Source organism: Tachypleus tridentatus, chromosome 11 (genome assembly GCF_004210375.1).
Source record: "Tachypleus tridentatus isolate NWPU-2018 chromosome 11, ASM421037v1, whole genome shotgun sequence".
Classification (NCBI taxonomy): Eukaryota; Metazoa; Arthropoda; class Merostomata; order Xiphosura; family Limulidae; genus Tachypleus; species Tachypleus tridentatus.
Window position 1 is genome coordinate 73,929,430 of NC_134835.1, and position 23,123 is coordinate 73,952,552.

Below are 23,123 nucleotides of genomic sequence, written 5' to 3' on the forward strand. Positions count from 1 at the left end.
ATTTCAGAAAGAGGAAATGACTAATAAAAGAGAATTACATACCAAGGAAACGTAATATAGAGGAAATCCTCAAAATTTGTTTCTGCCTCCGCTTCATATTAAACTGAGACTCATGAAGAATTTTGTAAAAAGGAATTAACAAAAATGGTAAATGGTTTCAGATATTTCTCTAACAGGTTTCCAAAATTCAGTAAAGCAATAATGAAAGGAAATATTTTTGTTTGGCCATAGATTTGGGAAGTGCTGATGGATGATGATTTTGAAACAATGTTCAATTAAAAAGAAATTGCAATATGGAAATAATTTGAACTGGTTGTCAAAAATTTCTTATTAAAGCATAGAGATGAAAATTATGCCGTGACCATTGATGACATGCTCAAGAACTACAGAAAAATGGAATCTTGGATGTCACAAAAGATACACTTCTTACACTTAGATTTATTCTCACATTATCTAAATGCAGTAAGTGATGAGCGTTTCTGCCAAAACGTTTATACTATGAAACAGTTCTATCAAAGACGATGGAATCCTTAAATGATGGGAGACTACTGTTGGTTTTGTTTGTTTTGTTTTGAAATTTGTGCAAAGCTACTCAAGGTCTATCTGAGCTAGCTATTCTTATTTTAGCAGTGTAAGACTAGAGGGAAGGCATCTAATCAACACCACCCATCGCCAACTCTTGGGCTACTCTTTTACCAACGAATAGTGGGATTGACCGTAACATTATAACGCACCCACGGCTAAAAGGGCGAGCATGTTTTGTGTGACGGGGATTCGAGCCCGCGACCCTCAGATTACGAGTTGAACGCCTTAACCCATCTGACCATGCCGGGGCTATCATCTGAGATGAATCATATGTAACAAATGATAGTTGTGAAGTCTCATTTTCTTTTTACCTCTTATTGCTGCTGATCATGTTACTGATAGGCAAACTAAGTATTATCTTTTTAATTATTTTTATTTGTTTTAATCTTTATATGCAGCAGTTTAATGAATTAACAGCAGGCTTGTCACTTTTATTAATCTGTAGTAAAGAAATAATTGTATTTTAAATTTATCTTAACTTTATTCAGCATCGTGTTTTTCTTATTTAATATTACTTCTAGCAAATCACTACATTTGTTCTTCCACATTCTAGTACTAGGTTTTTTTACCTTGTTCTCCTGATTGTCGAGATTACAACCGCTAAAAATTATTATTCGTCCCAACAGCCATTTGCAATCTACTAGTTAATTAAGTGCGTATGAATAGAGATTGTGTTCGTTTATGTATTTATTTCAGTTTTCTTTTCACTATCCGTGCTCATATCCAGATAACTGATACCTTTCTGGTGAATATCTGATCAGTTTACATACATGTCACGCAATACAAGAGTACGTCTTATTTGCAACCGTTTTTCATTTTTACGTGCCCTCCGCTAGTACAGCGGTAAATCTACGAAATTACAACGCTAAAATCCAGGGTTCGATTCCCCTCGGTGGACTCAGTTGACCGCCCCATGTGGCTTGGTTATAAGAAAAAGAACGTTTTTGTGTATCATATTGCACTTTTATTATTATCAGAATGACAAAGAGTAAAAGGTTTTTTTAAAATATAAATAAAATTAATATATATATATTTCTAAAAGTTTAAATCTTTATAATTTAAATGGAAAACTTGCAAATAATTCTTCAGAACATATACACCAGTTTTCATTTAATGAATTAAAAGTAAAAACTTGTGATAATTAACTGTTTGTACAAATTAGACTTCTTTATTTGTTTGAGTGTGTGTGTTTGTGTTTTTCGTATAGCAAAGCCACAAATGGTCATCTGCTCAGACCACCGAGGGGAATCGAACCCCTAATTTTAGCGTTGTAAATCCGGAGATATACCGCTGTATTAGCGGGGGACATTTGTTTGAGACATTCCACGGTGGGTTAATGGTAATATTATGGACTCGCAATGCTAAAATCTAAGGGTCGATTTCCCATGATAGACAAAATGCAGATAATCTATTGTGTACATTTTCTGTGAAACACAACAAGTTGTTTAAAATTATCACGCAAAGCTATATAAAAGGTCATATGCGTACTGTCGATAATTTTGAAATTATAAAGCAGAGGGAACCAATCACTCACGAACACTTACCACCAATCCTTATGACACTCTTTTCATGACCAAACAATTCGCTTTAACTGTCACCCTTATAATGCATCTGCAATATCAAAGTGTGGATCGCATTTTTTGCGGCAACAGGACACGAATTATGAATAATCGAATTCACTGTCCGAGCGCATCCAACGCAGCACAGCTACGGATATTTGTTTTTTTTTAAATACAAAAGATAAAGGTAAAAAATATATAGAAAGTATGAAAATTCGATTCGAATCAAATATTGCATGTTTCGTGATGACGGCTGGTATGAGTATTAACACTTTAATTACCTTTAAGGTTAAGTACCTGGGTTCAATCGAACCCCAGGGGTTTGGTGAGTCAGTCTCAGAGGTTTGGCGGAGGTCAAGACGCACACACTGTGTGTGTGTCCGTTCCGTTCATCCCACTCGTATGATTCGTGACATCATGCTCCACTTGGCCATCATTGGCTGCGGCTGATCACGTCACATCACTTGGCCTTGATATCTGTGCTGCAGGGAACTTCGTGCGCTTCGCAGTCGACTTGTTACTGTAGTAATCGTGCGTCATTTGTGATTTTTCTCCTAATCTTTCAATCCCTTCATACTAACTATGTCGAACAAAAATAGAAAGTGGTCGGACGAATACGTACAATGTGGATTCACGTGTATAACGGAACATGATGGGAGTCAGCGTCCTCAATGCATGATTTGCAATGCCAAGTTGAGCAATTCTTGTCTAGCACCGGCTAAACAAAGAGAACACTCCCTAAAGCTGCATGGAGGTGGGAAATACAAGAACACAACGCTTGCTGAATTCAAGGTAAAGAGAACCAGGTTCGATGAAAAGGCTACTTTGTCTGTTCTCGGCTTTGTACCCATCGAAAAACCGATCCTCACAGCATCGTACAAAGTTGCGTACTTGATCACAAAGCAAAGCAAACCACACACCATTGGTGAAGCACTCGTAAAACCAGCTGCGTTGAAGATGACGAATATCATGCTGGGAAAAGCTGCTGAAAATAAGTTATCCCAAATTCCTCTTTCAAATGACACCATCAGCAGCAGAATAGATGACATGAGCGATGACATTTTGGCTCAAGTATATGCAGATCTGATTTCAAGCCCAGCAAAATTTAGCCTTCAACTCGACGAGACCACCGACGTTTCCAATCTAAGCCAGCTTGTTGTATTCGTGCACTATGTTATGGAAACGACGAACAGAGAATGATCACTTCGCAAACTTTCCCCTGAGTAAGATCGAAGATATGTCTGAAATCGGAGACATTTCTGCACCCGGGGAACTGACGCAAGCAATGCACTTAGATGAGCTCGTAAAGTCTCTTGACGGATACTTCTCCACCAGAGAGCCATATCCAGCATGGGTGAGACAACCGTTCACGTTTAGTGTTGCGACAGCAGATGTCAATGATGAATACCTCGACGAAATCATTGAACTTCAGCAAAGCCAGGTTCAATAGCAACTTTTCAGAACAACAACGCTCTCAACGTTTTGGTGTCACCAAATCGTAGCGTACCCTCTTATTGCTAAGAAAGCCCTTGAGATACTCATACTGTTTGTTACAACGTATCTTTGCGAGCAATCCTTTTCGAGGATGGTAAACATAAAAACGAAGAAAAGGAACATACTTTGTTGCGAAAATGATATCAGAGTGGCGCTTGCCAAGGTGAAGCCGCGCATTTCTGAACTTGTCTCTGAAAGGCAACAGCAAAAGTCACATTGATTTGCAATAAATATTCATTGAGTTATGTTTTTATTTTTGTGTGAAATTCATGTTTCGTTGGTTTTGTTCTTTGAACACAGTGATATTGTGTGCAACTGATACATGGTTCATTTTGTGCACTAATAAAATATCTACTTATGTTTTGAATTTGAAAAAAATCATATTTTATTTTTCCAATTACGAAGGGTTCAGTGAATGCAACTACGAAACTTCCGAGGTTCAGTACCTTCAACAGAACCACTGATTTAAGTGCTAATACCCATATCAACCGTCTTGAGAATGTTTTGTTTTTGAATTGTGCGCATAGCTACATGAGGGTTACCTGCACTAGCCGACCCTAATTTAGCAGTATAAGACAAGAGGGAAGACAGCTAGTTATCACCACCTACCCAATTCTTGGGATACTTTTTTAACAACGATATTAGGATTGATCGTACATTATAACGCCACCACGACTAAAGGGGGGAGCATGTTTGGGATGAGATGGGGATTCGAACTCGTGACCCTCAAATTATTAGTCGAGTGCCTTAACCACCTGGCCATGACGGGCGTCTTGAGAATACATTGAATGTTTCTTCCTGTTATAAAAATCATGATCTACTTTAAATATTTAATAATTTTCTTCTCTGATTTTTCAATTTTTTTTGCTTCGACGGGAAAGTTACATCATATTTTGTAAATAATATTGAGTATATACCATTTTATGTTTCATAATACACCATTCCACCATTATTACTCGAAATCGCATCTTTGTCAAAATCAACATGGGTGCGAACTGGCCGAAGGTCTTAGTTACTGTCGGATTGTTATCTTTGATTCATGCAGCATTTTCAGCGGCTCAACGTTAGTAATTTTAATTCCAATTGATATTTAATTTCCGAAGCAAATGAAAATCTGAACTTGCTTATGGCTCAGAGTGTTGTACAATTAATTGTGTAAAATTCAGAAATCAACTAATAATAGTATTGCTCACTGATAGTAATGGTGATACTATTGAGTATTACTAATAGTAATACTATTACTCACACTAAAATAAGTAATAATAACATAATTATTACTAATAATATTATTAGCATTAGTAGTTATGCTTTAGTGATGTGAATAAATTTAGTCATTTACATGTTAATGGGATTGTTTTTCACAGTAGCCTTTGAGATCAAATGATAACCATTTTTAAAATAGACGTGAGTAGGCCTTGCACGTCATGAGCCACACAAAATAGTTTAATAACGTGCGTGTAAAACTAATACAAGTAATTTAACTATAAAAAAATAAGTTGAGTTTGGTATGATGGACTAGTTTGTAAACTACTCTATACTAATTACACATTAACAGCATGTAGTCTGTATACTAATGTTAACACAAAGCTTGTGCTAGAATTAGAAATTTCATTTATAGTTAGCTTGCCAAATAATAAATGTGTTCGTCTTGTAGTTAATTAAATTTTAAAAAATCAGGAGGCTTTACGTTTTTCATAGGGACCATACAAATTGAAGAGGGAGGGTACGTTTTTGCATGAAGCTGTGGGCTGAAAGTTTACTAAGTAATTTAGGTGTTTTAAAAATTGCAGAGAATGGGTGGGTTAGGGTCTTTCAAAACAGAAAAAAGCCTTTCAATTTCTTGACATTTTATTCAGATCTAATAGTAACATCAGTGATAGGAATATGTACTGTTGCATAAATATTACTGTAAGTAAAGGTAGACTTGCTATTATAGAATACTAATCCTCTCTAAATGGACTTAGTTAAGTTACTTTCACATGATACTAAATAATTTCTTGATGTTGTAAGTACTCCTTTAATTACTCAAAATATGAAATATTTTGTGAAGGAGGATGTTAATTGAAATCATGTGTTTACCATAAGGACAACAAGAGACTGTCTAATCCTTAAAAGCTGTCCTTACTTTTCACTCGTGAGAAAAGTAAAGAATTACATATACCATTTATTTTTCACAAAATCATAAATTCCCATCATAAACTTTTATTACACTACTGCTGATGTCTACTCATTCTGTAGTATAAGTCATTCACCATGGAAAAATAAAGCTGTTTTAACTTGCACTTAGCTTGTCTTTTCTAAGCCTTAAACTTCTGTCCTCTCAATCTTTTATCTTCAGAATGTAGTATAAGGAAATCAGAAGCATTTATCCTGCAAGTATCTCTGTATAATCTCAAATATTTTAGTAAGACTTACTTATACCTACCTTTTTTTTTTTCAAGTGGAAATATAAGTTCAGATTTTAACCTGTCTCATTAAGATATTCTTTATATGGTTAATCATATAAATAAATATATATGTGGTTATTTTCATGAGTAGGTTACAGTGAATTTACTCATTTTTTGCAATTCCTAAACTTTTATTTCATATCCTCATTGATCTGCAGTCTTTGTATGTGCTTAATAGTCAATCTAAGAAAAAAACTTATTAAGACAGAAATGTTTCTTTTTTGTGGGGAAATTTCATGACAAAAATGGAATTTCATTCATCGATTGATTGAATGAGATATTTTGAAGATGAGCATGAATAGGAATAATTCAAAAACAGAGGAATGTGTTTGTGTGTGTGTCTGTGTCTTTGTTTTTCCATGTCAGGATGATATAAATAGATGATTTTATTGTATCATGTCATATGGATTAGTTTGGATTGAATATATTCCTTTTGACACTTATAGAAACTGTTAAAAAGCAGTCACTTTGGAAGCAGTTACTTCTTGTGCTCAGTAAAATTACAAGGAATAGTGGAATCCAGCAGAAAAAATCCTAGCAGCTTCTTAGCAAAGCTAAATACTCTAATGTGCTAGATGTACTCATTGTACAAAAAATTTAAGATTTCTGCCGACAGTGCATCATTGTATTCAGTCCCCTTTGGTTAAAACCAAATGCAATACAGTTTTCCTTATTCAAATAAAACATGGAAAGACAGTGATATTACATGTTCACTTTGATCCAGGCGATTGGGTTGACAGCAAATATTTATTTATTCATTACTATTTTTAGGAAATTTACCATTAAATTTCAATAGGCATTTATTAGTTTAAATGTAAAATAATGTTATGACATATTAGCAGATATTTCATATTTTGGTGGATCTTTTGATATATTAACTTCTTATAGAAATATAGCATTTTCTCTTTGTTGTAGAAATTAGTACATGAATATTATAAGTATTGAATAGTTTATGAATTATAAAAAAAACAAACTAATCTTTCTCAAACAATGTTTTTTTTCCTTTTGTCAAGAAAAAGCCATATCGGCAGGTTTCTTATAACAAAACTGGGATAAATTTAAACATAGGATTATCCTACAGGGTGTTTTCATGTTGGTTATCTCTGTACTGAATTAGTATATAGTTTCTCAAATTCTGATATAGTGATTATTTGAGTACTTGCTACTAGTTTAATTTCCTCCTGTTCTCCTTTTTTTTGCATATTAAAAGTTTATTTGTGAGGCTTCTTGGACAGATAATATGTTTGAATTTGTTGCTGATACTAACATTTTCATAGGCCCAGTGAATAAGAGCTATTGACTAGGCAAGAATATGGAATTATACAGGGTGGCCCGTAAGTCCCTACCCATCCATATGTTATTATGTTATATTCAATTACGTATGTATTATAAATTTGTTTCTTTTTTTTTTTTCAGAGAAATATGACTGTAAGTCCATTTACACTTGAAGAGTGTTTTGTGACAAGTATTATGCAGCGAGAATGAGGGACAGCACACAGATACACTGGATACATAAAATATATGGATGGGTAGGGACTTACAGGCCACCCTGTATATTGAGTAGCCTAAGGTACTGCACTATGGCAATGGTTATCAACCTGAGGATATTCATATACTTTTCTGGGGTTACACAAGAGCCTTTGAAAAACATGCAAAAGAAAATAAACTCTACGTCTCAAGTTGGAGGGCCATTTTGATAAGTTACCAACGTAACCTGCTAGTTAGCACATAATATTTTCGTGTTAGTGACTTACCCTTGAATTATACCTTTTTATCTACCTTTTTAACATGAACCACTCTTGAGGTTTTTAATACCTTATATATTTGTCAGGGTTTCACTGTTGGCTCAAAGGTCTGAATTCTGGTATGCTGCTTAAAAAGATTGGTAACTATTGTGGTAGGGTATAGATATTTGGTAACGACTTTTCTTGTATGAAAGAAACTTTGATTTTGTTACCAAAAGACATGGCTATAGGTCTGGTTGTTTGTGAAACTCTAAAGCATTCTGCTAAGTATTTAATATTGGGTAAAGAAGTTCATGGATCCATTTATAGAAATTTTGAAATTAAATAAAGGATATTTAAATTTTATACAATAATAATTAGGCCTTACTTGAAATGCTTACATCATGTATATATTTTTCTCTCTTATTCTAACTCATATGAAGTTCCTTTTCTTTTTTTTCTTGAATATTTACTTTAAACAGTCATACATTTTTAGAAGAAATTTTTGTGGTGATTTTCAGATCGTTCATATATAAGGCTGACAGAGCAGGAATTTACTCAACTTCCTCTTGACGTAAGTATTGTTAAGTACTTGCAACACATTAGTTGACACTTTATAGCTTATCCTTTAATTTATTTTATTAAAAAAAGAACTGTACATCTGTTTTGTGTATGGGTCATATATCCATATAAATTTTCAAACAGTACAAACTAAAATAAAATTATTAGACTTACATCCTCTTGTTGGAGTCATGCGAATGTACAATGTTAAGAAAAATAAAACACTTCAGTGATGAATATAGTGATTTTAGTAAACTCTTTCCAGTGAGCAGTTTAAAAAACTTAATGTTTGATTTCAATCTGTGTGCTTAGTTTTACATTGTAAGAGGAATGATAAATGTATAAGCAATAAGTGTTTGCATTTTAGATCTTTTATACAAGACATACTGCCTCTGTACTCTTATTGTCTTATTAAATACCACTGGCACAAGCTGTTATGTTTTTACATTATATGAAAAATCATGCTGTGTTTTTATGTTCAAGCTAGGTTGAAGTAAGTTAAGGTATAGTCTCTTTGATCGAAGTTGTTTCCTCATTTGAACTGCATCCTTTTATTTTAAAGTGTTAGTTGCCTACAGATGCTCCACATGCCCAAGCATGTAGTTGGACAGAAGATTGTATCTTTTCTTTATTGTAATTTTATGTTTTTGTAACATGTTTCAGAAGCTCTAAGTGTTGAATTTATGTAATCTCATTCACATCAAAGATAGCTATACATATCATTTTAGAGTAGGAATTCTGTCTTTAAATTCTCAGTTGTAGTTTCGAAATAATTCCAACATTAACCTGTGGATGATGTTTTCTTGTATCCTCTTTAGACTCTTAAGTGTCTGGTTAAATATAGTAGAATGAGGGTCAGTAAACAGTATGGCACATAAATATAAGTATTAATGGTTTTGTTTTTTCATACATTTTTCTTATTGCACTGTTTACAACTTTCAAGAGAAAGCCATCCTTCAGTTACACTTTGATTTTTCATTAGTTGATTTTGGTTATACAAACTACACAACTGAAAAGCCCTATAACAGACACGAAGTTATTTTTAAAGCTGCTTGGAATAAATATATCAAATTAAAATATAAATCAGTAAAAGTATCTTTGTTATACCAGTGTCAATTTTAAATTGGTTATATTTGTTTCTAATCATAGTGCCTAAAAAACAGGAGTTCTGAAACCACTTGCCCTTTTATTACGAGTTTAATAAACTCATGTTGTTGGTTAAAATAATCCAAAATGGATTTAACATTCAACTGCTCCTCAAAGACCATGAAAGTACCATCAGCATATAGTTTTACTTTAAATTTAAATCCCACCTTTTCTCGCATTTTTCTGAACTGCAAATTAGGGTCATCTTAAATTTGAGGTATTTTTTGCTCTTTGAAAGTTTTGAAAACATCATTTTCCTTGAACAACAAAGATTTTTGGAAAAATCCTGCATTAACAAATAGATTGGAGTACATTTTAAAAAACTCAGCTTAGAAAGACTAACAAAACATGTACAAAACATTGAATTTGCTGGTGTCAGTGCCTCTAACTGCGTACTTGGTTATCACCATCCTCAGTGTTTGTTTGATTTTTCTGTTGTTCAGATGCTATTTAATTGTGTTTTTATTTTTATTGAATTTTCACCCATATAAAAGTGTTTTACATACAATGCTGAATCTAAAGGAAATTATTTTGTGCGCCTAACAGGTTGAGAATCATGCAGCTGATTAAAAATATACAATGAGTGAGGCAAATGTACATCATTGGTGTAGTATGAAAACCAAGTTGTTTTCTTGCAAGAGAAGTGTAAAGTCATTTTCAGGTCCAAGAAAAAGAAGATATCCTGATATTGATGCTGCAATTTCAACATATCTCAGAGAGTTACAAAGTAAAGGACTACCTGTAACAAGAGAAGGCTTAATGTTAAAAGCAAAATAATTTGCAGAAAATAGTGGTATTTTGTTCAAGGTTAGTTATGGCTGGTGTGAGAAACTTATGAAAAGAGAAGGTTTATCATTACAGCAAAGGGCAACAATTAGTCAATTTGTCAGATTTTGAAGATTCGAAAGATTGAATGCAAAATGATATTCTTTGGGACAATAGTGAATCAAGTGATGAAGGTGCTTCAACTTTAGAATATAATAGTGAGTCAGAATAAACATCAGAGTAACATTTTGATTAAATAAATAAAGCAGGAAGAAACATTATTGTAATGAAAATTTAAAATTTTCTGTATAATTTTCATTAATTTCATTTTAAATACATTATTAACAGTTTTGATTCATTAATAAACTCTTAAAACATATTTACTCCTTTCTAATTATCATCATCCAATTTTTTTTCCTGCAAATCTGTTTTTAAAAGTGGGGTGTGTTTTAAATTAGAGGGCATCTTAAATTTTAAGTAATGCACATGTTATGCAAATCAGAGGTTCTGACAGTTCTCTAACTAAATGTTTTCTTTTCACATAGAAATGACTTGGCTAAAGTGGGAGCAAATCTGGACCCATTGTCAGTGACATTAATCTGATAATAAAATTCAGCTTTGAATATGAAACTTGATTGTTTGTTAGCAACTTCAAGATGACTGAAGCATAGTGCAACATCAAAAATTTTTTTAAAAACAAGGAAACAGATTAATGAAAATATCACTTTATGAAATCTGTATAATTGTCAACCTTCTAACTTTCATCTGTTTGCCATGGATTATGTTCCTCATTTTTACCTATTTTTTACTCAGTTTGACAGTGGCTTATCTACTTCATCCATGTCTAGCTATCAGGCAACTTTGTAGATCTCCATATATTTGCCAAGTTTTCATCTAGTTTTGTCTTGACCTGTTCTTTTGTTCCTTTTCTATTTCTTGAACTGCCTATTGAGTTCTCAGTGTTCTTCATTATGACCTTTCTTGTTCGATGTTTTATACCTTTGTCTTCCTGTTCCATCTCTTTCCCTCCCTCATGACCTATTTCTTTCTCTTCCTTTCTTGCAGTCATCTACATTCAAATATTTATACCTTTTATGTTACCTGCATCCTTTATCACTCCTCCTATGTCATCCTCTATCCCAGCTGGTCCTTTCTTGCTACAACCTATGCTGTCATGTTAGGTGGTTTGGCTTTCCCACCCATTTTCTCACCTTTCATTTCCTACTTGTCCTCCCATTTTGATCCTGATTAGTTCCTGCTCTGGTTTACTCCTTTAGGAGATATTAGATATGTACTGTTTTCATTCATGGTTCAGGTTCCCAACCCTATATTCCATGGAACCTGTCCATTTCCTATACTCTTTCACAGTTACTGGTTGGGTTTATTTACTCATTAGGTTGGCATATTTTAATTTATTCATGGATGGTCACCATCTCCACTCTGTTTTTTCCATCAGACTGGTCACATCACTGTGTCTTTGGCTGAACCAAGTTGACTTTCTTTAGAAGAATCATTTAAGCTTGAGTGTGGATTACTCTCAATACATTAATCATTAATTGTCTGCATAACCTGGCTGTATCTTTTCTTATAGATATTGCTGACTTCATCTGTCAGTTATACATACATCAGTTTGCTTTTGACTGAGGTAAGTCTGATCACTTCACTTCCTTTGTTTTCTTTTTAGCTTCCATAATCACAACTTCTGTTTTAAGGATCCCACCTTGTAGCTGGGATGTTGCCTGGTCAGTTATGCACTAGCTTAGAGTAATTGTATAACACTGTTGATGGAGTTTCTGTAAGACCAGTGGCTGCATACCTAGTGATATGTGTATGCACATGTTCTCTGTGTCGATCCATTTCAATCTACATTGGACCATCATTTATGGACATCATAATTAAAGCAGAATGGGGATTTGGCCCATCCCTGATAGGTCTTTAATTGCATAAATTTGGGTTTGTCTGTTTTTCGAAATTGGGAATCATAAACACCCATTGTACAATCCCCTTTGTGATATTTCACTGGATTTTCTACTGCTCCCCTTTTCCTTCTAGTGGAGCATGGTAGTCCTTACCATTCCCAGTTGCTGTAGTGGAAGATAATGGAGCATTCTTCCCAAATTAATTTTGGTATTTACTTAATAGCACTTATGATAATCTACTGAGTGGGAAAATGACGAAGCTTTTTAGACTGCATCTAGATAGCAACTTGTTCATTTGATCATTTGTTTGCCCTAGATGTTTTTGATTAGGTGGGCCACACTAGACAAGGTAACTTACTAATTTTATAAAAGGCATTTCCCCTGGATGGATCACACTTGATGAAATAACTTCATGGGGTGCTTTTCCTGGATTTTTTTTTTTTTGCCTGAGCACATTGCACCTGAAAAAATAACATTCAATTTATAATATGCTTCCTCTGGATGTTTTTGACCAAATGGATCTCACTAGACTATATCACTTCATTAGTTAGTAGAAGTAAAGAACTCTGCTTGAATTCCTTTGGATGTTTTGTCCTGGTAGATCTTGCTCAACAGAGTATCAATTGAAAACAAAAACAAATAATCCTTCTGGATGTTCTCACCCAGGTGGACCTTAATCAAATATTATCATCAAACAAGCTACTTTTGCTTTTCCTAAATGTGTTTTGCTTTGGTGGACTACTTTAGACAATGTCCTTAATTACTTGACATCTTCAAGTATAGACCACATGATCCTCATGCTCCAGCCACATGTTCTTCTGTTTCACACAAGTGCAATATCAGGCACAATCTTGTGAAAAACAGGACACCCACCCAACCACAACTTGTCCAATGCTGTAAGCACTATTGCTACATTCAGTTGTCTTATTTTCCATTCTGCTCATTTTGTGTTACTTTCTTGTTTTGTGGGCAAAGCATGCATGTTTAAGAATTAGTATGGTAACCAACTGGTGTGCTTAAATTTCATCTCATAGCACACCCATTCATTCTAAATAATTCTTTAAACTTGATATTTGTATGCCTAAATTAGCCCACCATCTTTGTATTGTGTGATTCTAGCTTTATATGAAAGGGGGTTAAGGGTGTTTTGGAAGTAAATGTTTTCCTGTGCTTAAATTAGTATTTCTGGTAGGTACTTACCTTGTGTTAATTTCTGCCAGTTCTCAAAAGTGAGGATTGAGCAGGAACAGCAGAGAGAGCTAGCAGCACCATTACAGATGGAGAAGAATGGTCACATGATACTTGCATATTCAGAAATGGCACAAAACTATTGCATAGCAAAATTTTTAAAAAAGTGATTAGGTGTTTCCAGTACAGTACATCTACTATCCTCACATGTATAGCTATTCTCATTCACTGCTGTCTTATATATACAAAAATATTTTTTTTGCAACCACAAGTTTTGAACTCCCATGTACCCCACGATCAATGTGTATCTACTGCATCTCACATGTAAATCATCGTATGACAACCCTCCACCAATAGGATTGAGACACACCCTCCTGATGGGTGATCCCTATTCTATTCTGTTGAACTTTCACTTCTCTTTAGGCAGTGATCAAGTGCAGATGTTTTTCAGTTGTGCTTTTTTCACACATTAATTTTATTTTATTTTTATAAGTTTTGATTTACTTGATTTACTCATTTGCTACAGTTAGTTGGAACCCTAGATAATGTACCATATTGGAAGTTATTTTTCAATACTGAAAATATATTTCTGAAAGGTACTTACCTCCTATCACTTTTTCCACCCTTCTTCCCCAATGAAAACAAATGGTTTTCTTTTTTGCCTAATCTCAAAGTGATAGTTTGGTAGAGTCAAATGGAGAAGTTACATGCATCAGGAGGGTATGTCGTACTCCTGTCAGTGGAGGATTGTCGCCTGATGATTTACATGTGAGATATAGTTGAGTCATGCTAATCATGGGGTACTTGATAGTTCAAGTAAGTACCTATCAGGAATATATTTTCATTAAAGAAAATAACATTTTGTAGTTTGTATTTACACTTTCCATTATATTTACATTTGTAACTTACCATATAGAAGGTTTATTCTTGTGCAATATATGTTTCAAATTCAACACTGCTTTTTTAGCCTTATAATAATGATTACACTGTGTTAATGACACATTGATTTCCAAAGTGTATTAAATAATAATTCAGTAAAAAAAATACATGTCTGCCTAGCAACAAAAAAGTAAACTTGTTATTCTTGAGACATCCTGTTATCTCAAACAGAGAATGATACAAAATGACTACCTCTTTACAGTTTTCTAAATGAGTATTTAGTATATTGTTACTATGTGGTCATTATAAAAGAGGGTTTGTTTCACTTTCTATATTATCCTTTGTGTGTGTGTACATGTACAGTATTTGGTGTTAAAAGCTGCATATTTCCTAATTATTAATGTAATTATTAAGTAGAAAGTTATTAACTTTTTCAGATTGTGTTGCAAAGTCTTATAAGCCTGTTCCTAACAATGTGTGGAGTTTTGTATGTGGCTGGAGAATTTAAAGAGATTCGAGCAACAGTAGAACTGGAAAACAAGTATGTAATTCATTTTCACTTCAACATGTAAGAACTCCATTAGTTAATATTGTATTTGATTTAAGCATGCTAAAACTTAATTTATATATATATGTATGTATATACTACCTTTTAAGAAAGTATGGTAGCATTATTACAGTACCTTTTTACTAACTAAGCATTTTGCAATTAACCATGTCAAAAGCCATAATAATCAAAATAGTTTAACTATGTTTTGTGTAGTTATAAAAATTTCTGAAGCATAATTAATCTATCATTAAAATTAATAGTCACTGCTAGAAAAATATGTATATTATGATACTGTTATCGTAATAGAATAATAGATATGAGGTAATATAAAAAAAATTCTAAGCTGAAATATCACAAGGTAAAAGGAATAACTTTAATTGTAGTGTAATAGAATGTTTTATGTTGTAGACCTAACTGAAGCATGCACTTCAAAGTCTTAAGTGTGTCTGTGTATCTATCTCTTTATCTGTCTGTAGTATATATACATGAAAACATATGACTATGATAATCAGTGATGTTGAGAAAACCAACTTGTAGAGAAAAATATATATAAAAAAATGGCTCATTTGGGTTGAGAAAATATTTTACGTAGAGGAGTAAACAACATTTCGACCTTCTTCGGTCATTGTCAGGTTCACAAAGAAAGAAAGAGGTAACTGACTGGAAGCTGACCACATGTTTGAAAGGGGTTGTGTAACTGAGTGTCAGAATGTAGAGGGTTACAATTATATATTCCAACATATAAAATACCTTTTTTCTTTCTAAAATAAATTCATATTGTAATTTAAAACTACATTAGTTTATTCCAAGTAGCTTTAAGCTCGTGATGGTATACACCTGTTGATAAAAGTCAGCATCATAAAAGTGACTCCCTACTTATTTGGTTCTTGCTTCTTGCATTTTAAAAATTTGGGATTTGCAGTCACTCATTCAACTGTCTGCAGTAAAAGACTTTTGTAATTGACAGTCCAGTGTGAATCCAAACTCTTATCTTGGTTGCTCAGTTTGTGCCACCATCCTACAAGTAGGTGGTTTTGTCAAGCACCATTTCAGTTCATGCTAAACACACTAATTTAGGAAGAAACTACCTTGAGGCTAGTGGCATGTTAATATCATAGGCAGATGTGCAAGGAGGATAGCATTTCTGTGTATAGAGATGAGTATCTATCAGAAATATGTTTTCAAATTAGGAAAATGGGGTGACTTTAGTGGAATCTTTTGTCACCTTGATTTTTCATATTTCTTAATTTTATATATATTCAGAAACTACCATTCACATTTGTAGAATTTATGAATGGCTAGACTGATATCTGTTTTCTTACAGGTCATATGAAAGCTTTGGAAATAGACCAAGTTTTTACACATTCAATCATAGAGGAAAAGCTTTAGCACGTAACAAGAGCTGATTGATGCTTCATCCAAATAAAATTTGCATGTAATTACGAGCCTGAAGGACTTCATAAGGATAATAGCAAGAATTTGCTGTGTTGTACTACTGAGGATAAATCTAGACTGGAAAGTTAACTGAAGAAATTTTTAGTAAACTTATTTTATCCCTGTCATTCCAATAACTTTTATATTAATGCTGTAAAAGGCTTTACAAATAAATATATGAAAACCCTGAAATTACAACAATATTTCATGTGTATTACTATAAGGAAAGTCAAACATAGTATTTAAGAATTTTTGAAAGATTTTTATGGATTTTAAAAAGAAATATAATGAGTTGTTCTTGCTTTAATAAAATAATAAATCATAGTATTTAAACATGTTAGATATGTACAGGATGTCTCGACTTTATTCAAGTTTCAGTTTGAATATCTATATATTTCTATTCCAGGGTTTCACTTTGTTTCATACAGTACATTGTTGCTCTGAAATGTATATATGTATACACCCTCATTTATTGATGACACAAAATGCACTTGTATATGAAAGGCAATAAAAGCATTGTAGGAAGAATGTTTCTTTTAATGATTAGATTATATTTGTTTGGTGAATACTTTATTAAAAGTGGAAGGAAAGGACAAATTAAAAAATTTAAGAAGTAGTGAAATTAAAGGTTCTTAAAGTTGCCTCAGTCCCACTCAAGAAATTCAGAATTCATCAACCCCCACATTATGTTCTGTTTTGCTCTCCTCACCTTGGACAGATATTGAACTTTGAAAATGGAGGGAAGTTAAGTTTACAGTTAGCTTCACTGTGAGAAATTCCAAAATCAAACTGTACTGAACTAATACACAGGATATACAATGTTTTGCCCCATTTTAATTATAATAAATTTCTTATTTAGTTCTTGCTAGTAGCAGTAGTTTACACCTCCAAGATATTTGATGAAAACTCTCAAGCACATGAATTCTGAAGGTTGGCAATGCAGAAGCCTCAACTAATTATTGAACATTTATACAATCATACAGTTTCTCAGGTGCTGATGTTTGAGATTATGCTTGAAACTAGTTGTTTACATCAGAAAATGTACTTGTAAATATACAAACTGGTGTTATTCCTCATGAGTTGGGGCTAATTTAATTTATAAATGACATCTTTTTTGTTTGATGTTACAGAAATGTGATGTCAATCTCTGTACTCTGTTATGCCAAAATCTTAACTTTGACTGTTTGGTTTCCATAAGTTTAAATTGTAAATAGAGAAGAAATTAGAGGTGTGATATTTTTAAATATATCTCCAGTATAGTTTGTATTCTTCTACTTCGTTTTGTGTTAATATATTTCCACTTTTTTAAATGTACCATAAGACATAAAGAAAGTTCTTATTGTATGTTAGTGTTTCCAGTTGATATGAAAATCATTCTGGGTAATTTTAGTTGGATTCAGTAAAATGAAAATATTTCTCCTAAATCCCAATTTATTTAAATTTCAAAAGTACAAAATTGATCCATTTTTTTCTTTAAATTAATTAAGAGTGTGTAACAACACCATATTTTAGTTTCTTACATATTTCATGTTCATTTATCATTTTTTCTAAAATTGGTCTAGTGTTTTTTCTTAATGTTACTTAATTAATTAAAACAGGGATAAGCACCATATTTTTGGATTACCTTTGTTAGTTGGTGTAGTATTAACAATTTTTATCCTGCTGTTGTGAAATTTTGGTTGTTGTAGTTTGTTATGAAGTTAGATGTAAAGAATATCAGGTGAAGTTGAGAGAAGTGAGAAAATGGCTGGTCTTTAGTCAGTCTGTAAAGAACTGGGGTTACAGTACTCTGGATCATTAGAAAGTAACTGGAGAGAGTGAGTATAGTAGCTGCCTTTTTATATTCAGCCAGTATGGAGACAACAAGGCTCCTATGGTTATGAAACATTATAGCTTGGTGTACAAGAAACAGATGCATGTTCAACATGGGTGTTAGAAAGGAATATGAGAGACAGGAATGCAACAAAGAAAGTAATATTCTGCCTGTAAGAAACAAAGCCTGTTCCTAAATCTGTGTGTTATTGATTACCAGTGATAAATAGCAATTTATTGTTGATATTGGTACAAGTCAGATTCTGATATAAATAAATACATCTTAAATAAGTTGATGGCAAAGTACAAGAAAAAGTGATCTGTGATGCAGTTGTATAATGGTATATTTGAAAAAGTACATTCAGGTTTATTCTGCTATGCATACAATAATTATCATAAATTCAAGGTCAGTGGGTCAATTCTATTAGCTATGGCAATATACTTCCAAAGAAAAAAAAGTTAGTTCATGTGACCTTTATTCTGACGTTGTAAACACAAGGTAATAATGATAACAATACATATACCTTTAATTTCATGCTTATGAATTGGTTAAAAAATTACTAATATTCTTTACTTCTGTTTAAGAATAAAAACTTTCTAATCAAAGGAAAGATTTGCCACAAGACAAAACAGTACGAAGCACACAATTGCTTTCAAGTTAAAAGTTGTATATTGATTAATAAAAAATTAATTTTGAAACTGCTTTATTATTTAAAAGTTGATCAAAAATTAAACATTTACATACTGTAATATATGTAATAATAAAAGCCCAAACACTAGTTTACAACCATAAAAAGAAATTATCCAAAGTAAAACACATTTACAACAACAGATAAATAATAACCTTCAAAAAATGTGATAATAAATGACACTTATTCATATTTATAACTAACAACTCCATATCTGTTTTTCAAAAACGTTACTGTCATGTGGAATCAAGAGAAATGGTGTTTGAACAAAAATATTTTTCCTAACCTCAAAAACGTGCATAAATTTATTAAAACAATCTATGCTGTTTGTCTATTCCTTTGGGTCTCTTTTCTTATGTGAACTACATGTCTTATTTTCATCTAGTAATCTGTTGTATGGTTCCCAGTCATTATGTCTTCAGCAAGCGATGTAACGACTAATACTTTTAGGATTATTTTCTCACTCAATATACAATGACACTTATCAAATGGTAGATCACATTAGAAATAGGAATATTGTTTGATTTTATCATATCCTCGGTTTTCAGTGATTTTAAATAATTTACTAATTTAATAAAAGTATGAATCAATGGTATTTAAATTATTATATTAGTGCAGGATTCTTTTTTCTTGATACGGGTAATGGAATCACTTATGTATAATTTATTATACAGTAAAACCTATCTAAGGAGGAATAGCACGGGACAGAGTGGAATTTCCGGCTAAGACAGTGAGCATGTATTACATTAATTACATATTATTTCAGCGGAACGCTATACTTGCTTAACACAAGTGAAGTAAGACGTTTTTGAATAAGTTATTATACTGTTTATGCAATATTTATTAGAATATGAACAAATATAGGCATTCAGTATATACATAAGTATACAAAATAATCAAATTTATTTGAAGAAAGTGTACAGTTTCAACGGTTTTGTTTTTTTTTAATGGGCTTTCTAATGTGGTTAAAAGAGAACGTCAATTCTACGGTCTTCTCATGAAGTTCAGTTTCCCCCTTCATTTTTGCATACAATTTGATAGCGTTAATATAACTTAACACTTGCGATGAAGTAGGAATTTCTATTTTCTAACAATCTTTTCCATTTTGTTCATCTTCTGAATCTCTCACAGTGTTACCATCTTGCGATTCTATTATAGATTTTAAATCAGTATCACCAGTTTCTGTTAAAACATTCTTGTCAACGTTTACAAAACTTTCCGCGTTCACAGAATCATCTGCATCAATCTTCTCAATCAGAGTTTGGATTTCACTAGAATCATCATAACAAATAACTTCTCCACAGTCTCCGCCATTATGAAGAATAAGTCCACAGTTTCGAAAGCACTTTATTACGCATTTGATTGAATGACTTAAAAATGCAATTGCATTTAACATGTCAGTTTTCGTGGTCATTTCAGATGCTCTCTTACAGTCGTCCATGTTTGCAATAATATGCTGAAGCATTAGTTTTCTGTATTTCAATTTTATACACTGTATAATTCCATTATCTATTGGCTGAAGAACTGATGTTGTACATAGAGGTAAAAAGACTAAACGAACATTTGAATTATTTGTTTGTTTGTTTTGAATTTCGCACAAAGCTACTCGAGGGCTATATGTGCTAGCCGTCCCTAATTTAGCAGTGTAAGACTAGAGGGAAGGCAGCTAGTCATCACCACCCACCGCCAACTTATGGGCTCCTCTTTTACCAACGAATAGTGGGATTGACCGTGACTTAATAACGCCCCCACGGCTGAAAGGACGAGCATGTTTGGCGCGACGGGGATGCGAACCCGGAACATTTGAAAGTTGAATGTTTTGGTGACAAGTTGCATTATCTAGGAAAAATAAAATATTCATATTTTTTTTTTTCGTTCTTTTGTTTAATTTGTTTAAAAATTCCTCGAATATAGCACTTGTCATCCACGCTTTACTATTCGCTTTCCATTTCACAGAAAACTGATTCTTCCTTAAGTTTTTGAAACAGCGCGGATTTTCACTTTTACCTATTGCCCATGGTATCTCTAGTTTTCCATCAGCAAATGCGACCAAAAGTACAATCAATCGTTCTTTCGATTTACAAATATATATTTGTCTATATTATGAGATGAGACAACATCCAGTAAGTTCTAGTAGAGGGTCAAATAGAAGGGAAAAGATATAGGGGAAGACCAAGTTATTTCGTTTTTTAATTTAATGCAAAGCTACACAAGGGCTATCTGTGCTAGCCATCCCTAATTTAGCAGTGTAAGATTAGAGGGAAGGAAGCTAGTCATCACCACCCACCGCCAACTATTGGGCTACTCTTTTTACCAACGAATACAGTGGGATTGATCGTCACATTGTCACGTTCCTCACAACTGAAAGGGCAAGCATATTTGGTGTGATGGAGATTTGAGCCCGTGACTCTCAGAGTAAGAGTCGAGCACCCTGACCACTTGGCCAAGGAAGACCAAGAACACAGTGGATAATGAACATTAAAGAAAGGACTGAGGTAGCAAAATATGAACTGTGATGGTTGACCTTCCAGAGGAAGATGGAACACAATGATGATAATGTGAAATAAGTTTCACGTATAGTGCAGTACTATTTTTGGTCTTTACATATTTTATACAATACTTTGATTTGAGTCTACAGGAAGAATGACTATTCATTAGACTTTCTGTGGAGACCTGCAACATAAATTAGTTGCATCCCAAGCTAAATGAGATTATGATAATATAATTCTTTACACCACGTCAAATGAAGTATAGCTGAAGGTACCATGTGCTCCTTTGCATATTAAAAACATATTAGTAAAAGCACTTTAAATCCAGACATATTTCATAGCATGTTTTATTTATAGTATGTTAAAATAGAAACATTAGTTCATATCTAAATAAACAAAGTATAATGATGGTGACTATGATAACTGTCTGTTTCATGTTTGATAATTGGATTGTGTAATATGTTCAAGACCTTTACCAGATTCACAATATGAGGTACTGTGTATGTTGTACCAAAAATGTCAAGATAAATATAGCATACATTGTTATCATGTCTTTGAAACAACAAGCAAAAAGCACGTGGCCACAGCTGTGGCACTGAACTCTTTGACAAATGAGGGAAGCTTTGACCAAAAGCAACAAAATCTTATCAGTTTAAGGATGAAACTAAAGAACTCAATGATTAGTCTACCACTTCATGTACACTATTTCAAGAGTCACCAGCTGAGCCCTCAGTCTAACTGCTTAAGCATCTCAGTCTGGCAACATGAACAAATTGGTCTTTATTATATTTTTAATCTCCAATCATCATACCTGTCTCCAAATCTTGATTTGTTAAATTTTGTTTTATATAAAGAAAAACCAGTTGTTCTTATTGGTTTATTTAAAAGTGACAAAGAAAATACCATTAAGCTCGTTAAAATTAAGGACTCTAAAGAGTTGTTCTTTTAATCAACTACATGCATGTTTGACAAAACAGTCCAATTGTTATGTGGTCCGGCATGGTCAAGCGCGTTAAGGCGTGCGACTCGTAATCTGAGGGTCGCGGTTCGCTTCCGAGTCGCGCCAAACATGCTCGCCCTCCCAGCCGTGGGGGTGTTATAATGTGACGGTCAATCCCACTATTCGTTGGTAAAAGAGTAGCCCAAGAGTTGGCGGTGGGTGGTGATGACTAGCTGCCTTCTCTCTAGTCTTACACTGCTAAATTAGGGATGGCTAGCACAGATAGCCCTTGTGTAGCTTTGCATTAAATAAAAAACGAAATAACTTGGTCTTCCCCAATATCTTTTCCTTTCTATTTGACCCTCTAGTAGAACTCACTGGATGTTGTCTCATCTCATAATACGAGGGCTGTTAAAAAAATACGCGGACTGTTTGAATTGCGCGGCTCCAGTTGGTTCCCGGGGAATCCGCTTGGTGTCGCTAGGTTCGCACAGATCAGCTGATTACGACGCCATTTCCCGATTGCAGATATCTTCATTTGTGTATTAGATACGCGGTTTTAAGTGAAGTGCAATTTTTTCGTTTGGCGGATTTCAGAATGAATGACCTGAAGGAACAACGACTTACTGTGAAATTTTGTGTTAAACTTGGAAAATCTGCGACTGAAACTTTTGCTATGCTTAACACGGCTTACGGTGATGTTGCTATGAATCATACGGCATGTTTCAAGTGGCATGAACGTTTTAAGGATGGTCGACAGTCCATTGAAGATGATGAGCGTCCTGGACGTCCTTCCACGTCAATTCTTTTCACCATTTCAGCTTCACATTTTCTATGGCCCAAATATGTGAATTTTTTACTTGCATGTCTTTTCCTTCAATTTTTATCTGAGTTTCTAGCTTATTATAATGTCTACTTATCAATACTATTGGTATTTTTATC

The 23,123-nt window shown here is 33.4% G+C and overlaps 1 protein-coding gene across 2 annotated transcripts; it reads left to right on the forward strand.

The window, feature by feature from the left end:
- Positions 1–4,547: 4,547 nt before the first annotated feature.
- EMC5 (ER membrane protein complex subunit 5) lies at positions 4,548–18,760 on the forward strand. 2 transcript variants are annotated; one of them, XM_076467966.1, is made up of 4 exons: positions 4,548–4,701; positions 8,331–8,383; positions 14,705–14,808; positions 16,142–18,760. In XM_076467966.1, the coding sequence occupies exons 1-4, from the start codon at positions 4,623–4,625 to the stop codon at positions 16,221–16,223; spliced, it is 318 nt and encodes a 105-aa protein (XP_076324081.1). In that variant the 5' UTR covers positions 4,548–4,622; the 3' UTR covers positions 16,224–18,760. The 2 variants fall into 2 exon arrangements, with proteins under 2 accessions (XP_076324081.1, XP_076324083.1); XM_076467968.1 differs by lacking the exon at positions 4,548–4,701 and adding an exon at positions 7,596–7,614.
- The last annotated feature ends 4,363 nt before the right edge of the window (positions 18,761–23,123 follow it).

Bases quoted from the DNA above. Each gene is read 5' to 3' on its own strand.
- EMC5 (XM_076467966.1), top strand. From the start codon at position 4,623: ATGGGTGCGAACTGGCCGAAGGTCTTAGTTACTGTCGGATTGTTATCT. The intron at 4,702-8,330 runs GTTAGTAATTTT...GGTGATTTTCAG, and splicing joins AGCATTTTCAGCGGCTCAAC to ATCGTTCATATATAAGGCTG. The intron at 8,384-14,704 runs GTAAGTATTGTT...TAACTTTTTCAG, and splicing joins TTACTCAACTTCCTCTTGAC to ATTGTGTTGCAAAGTCTTAT.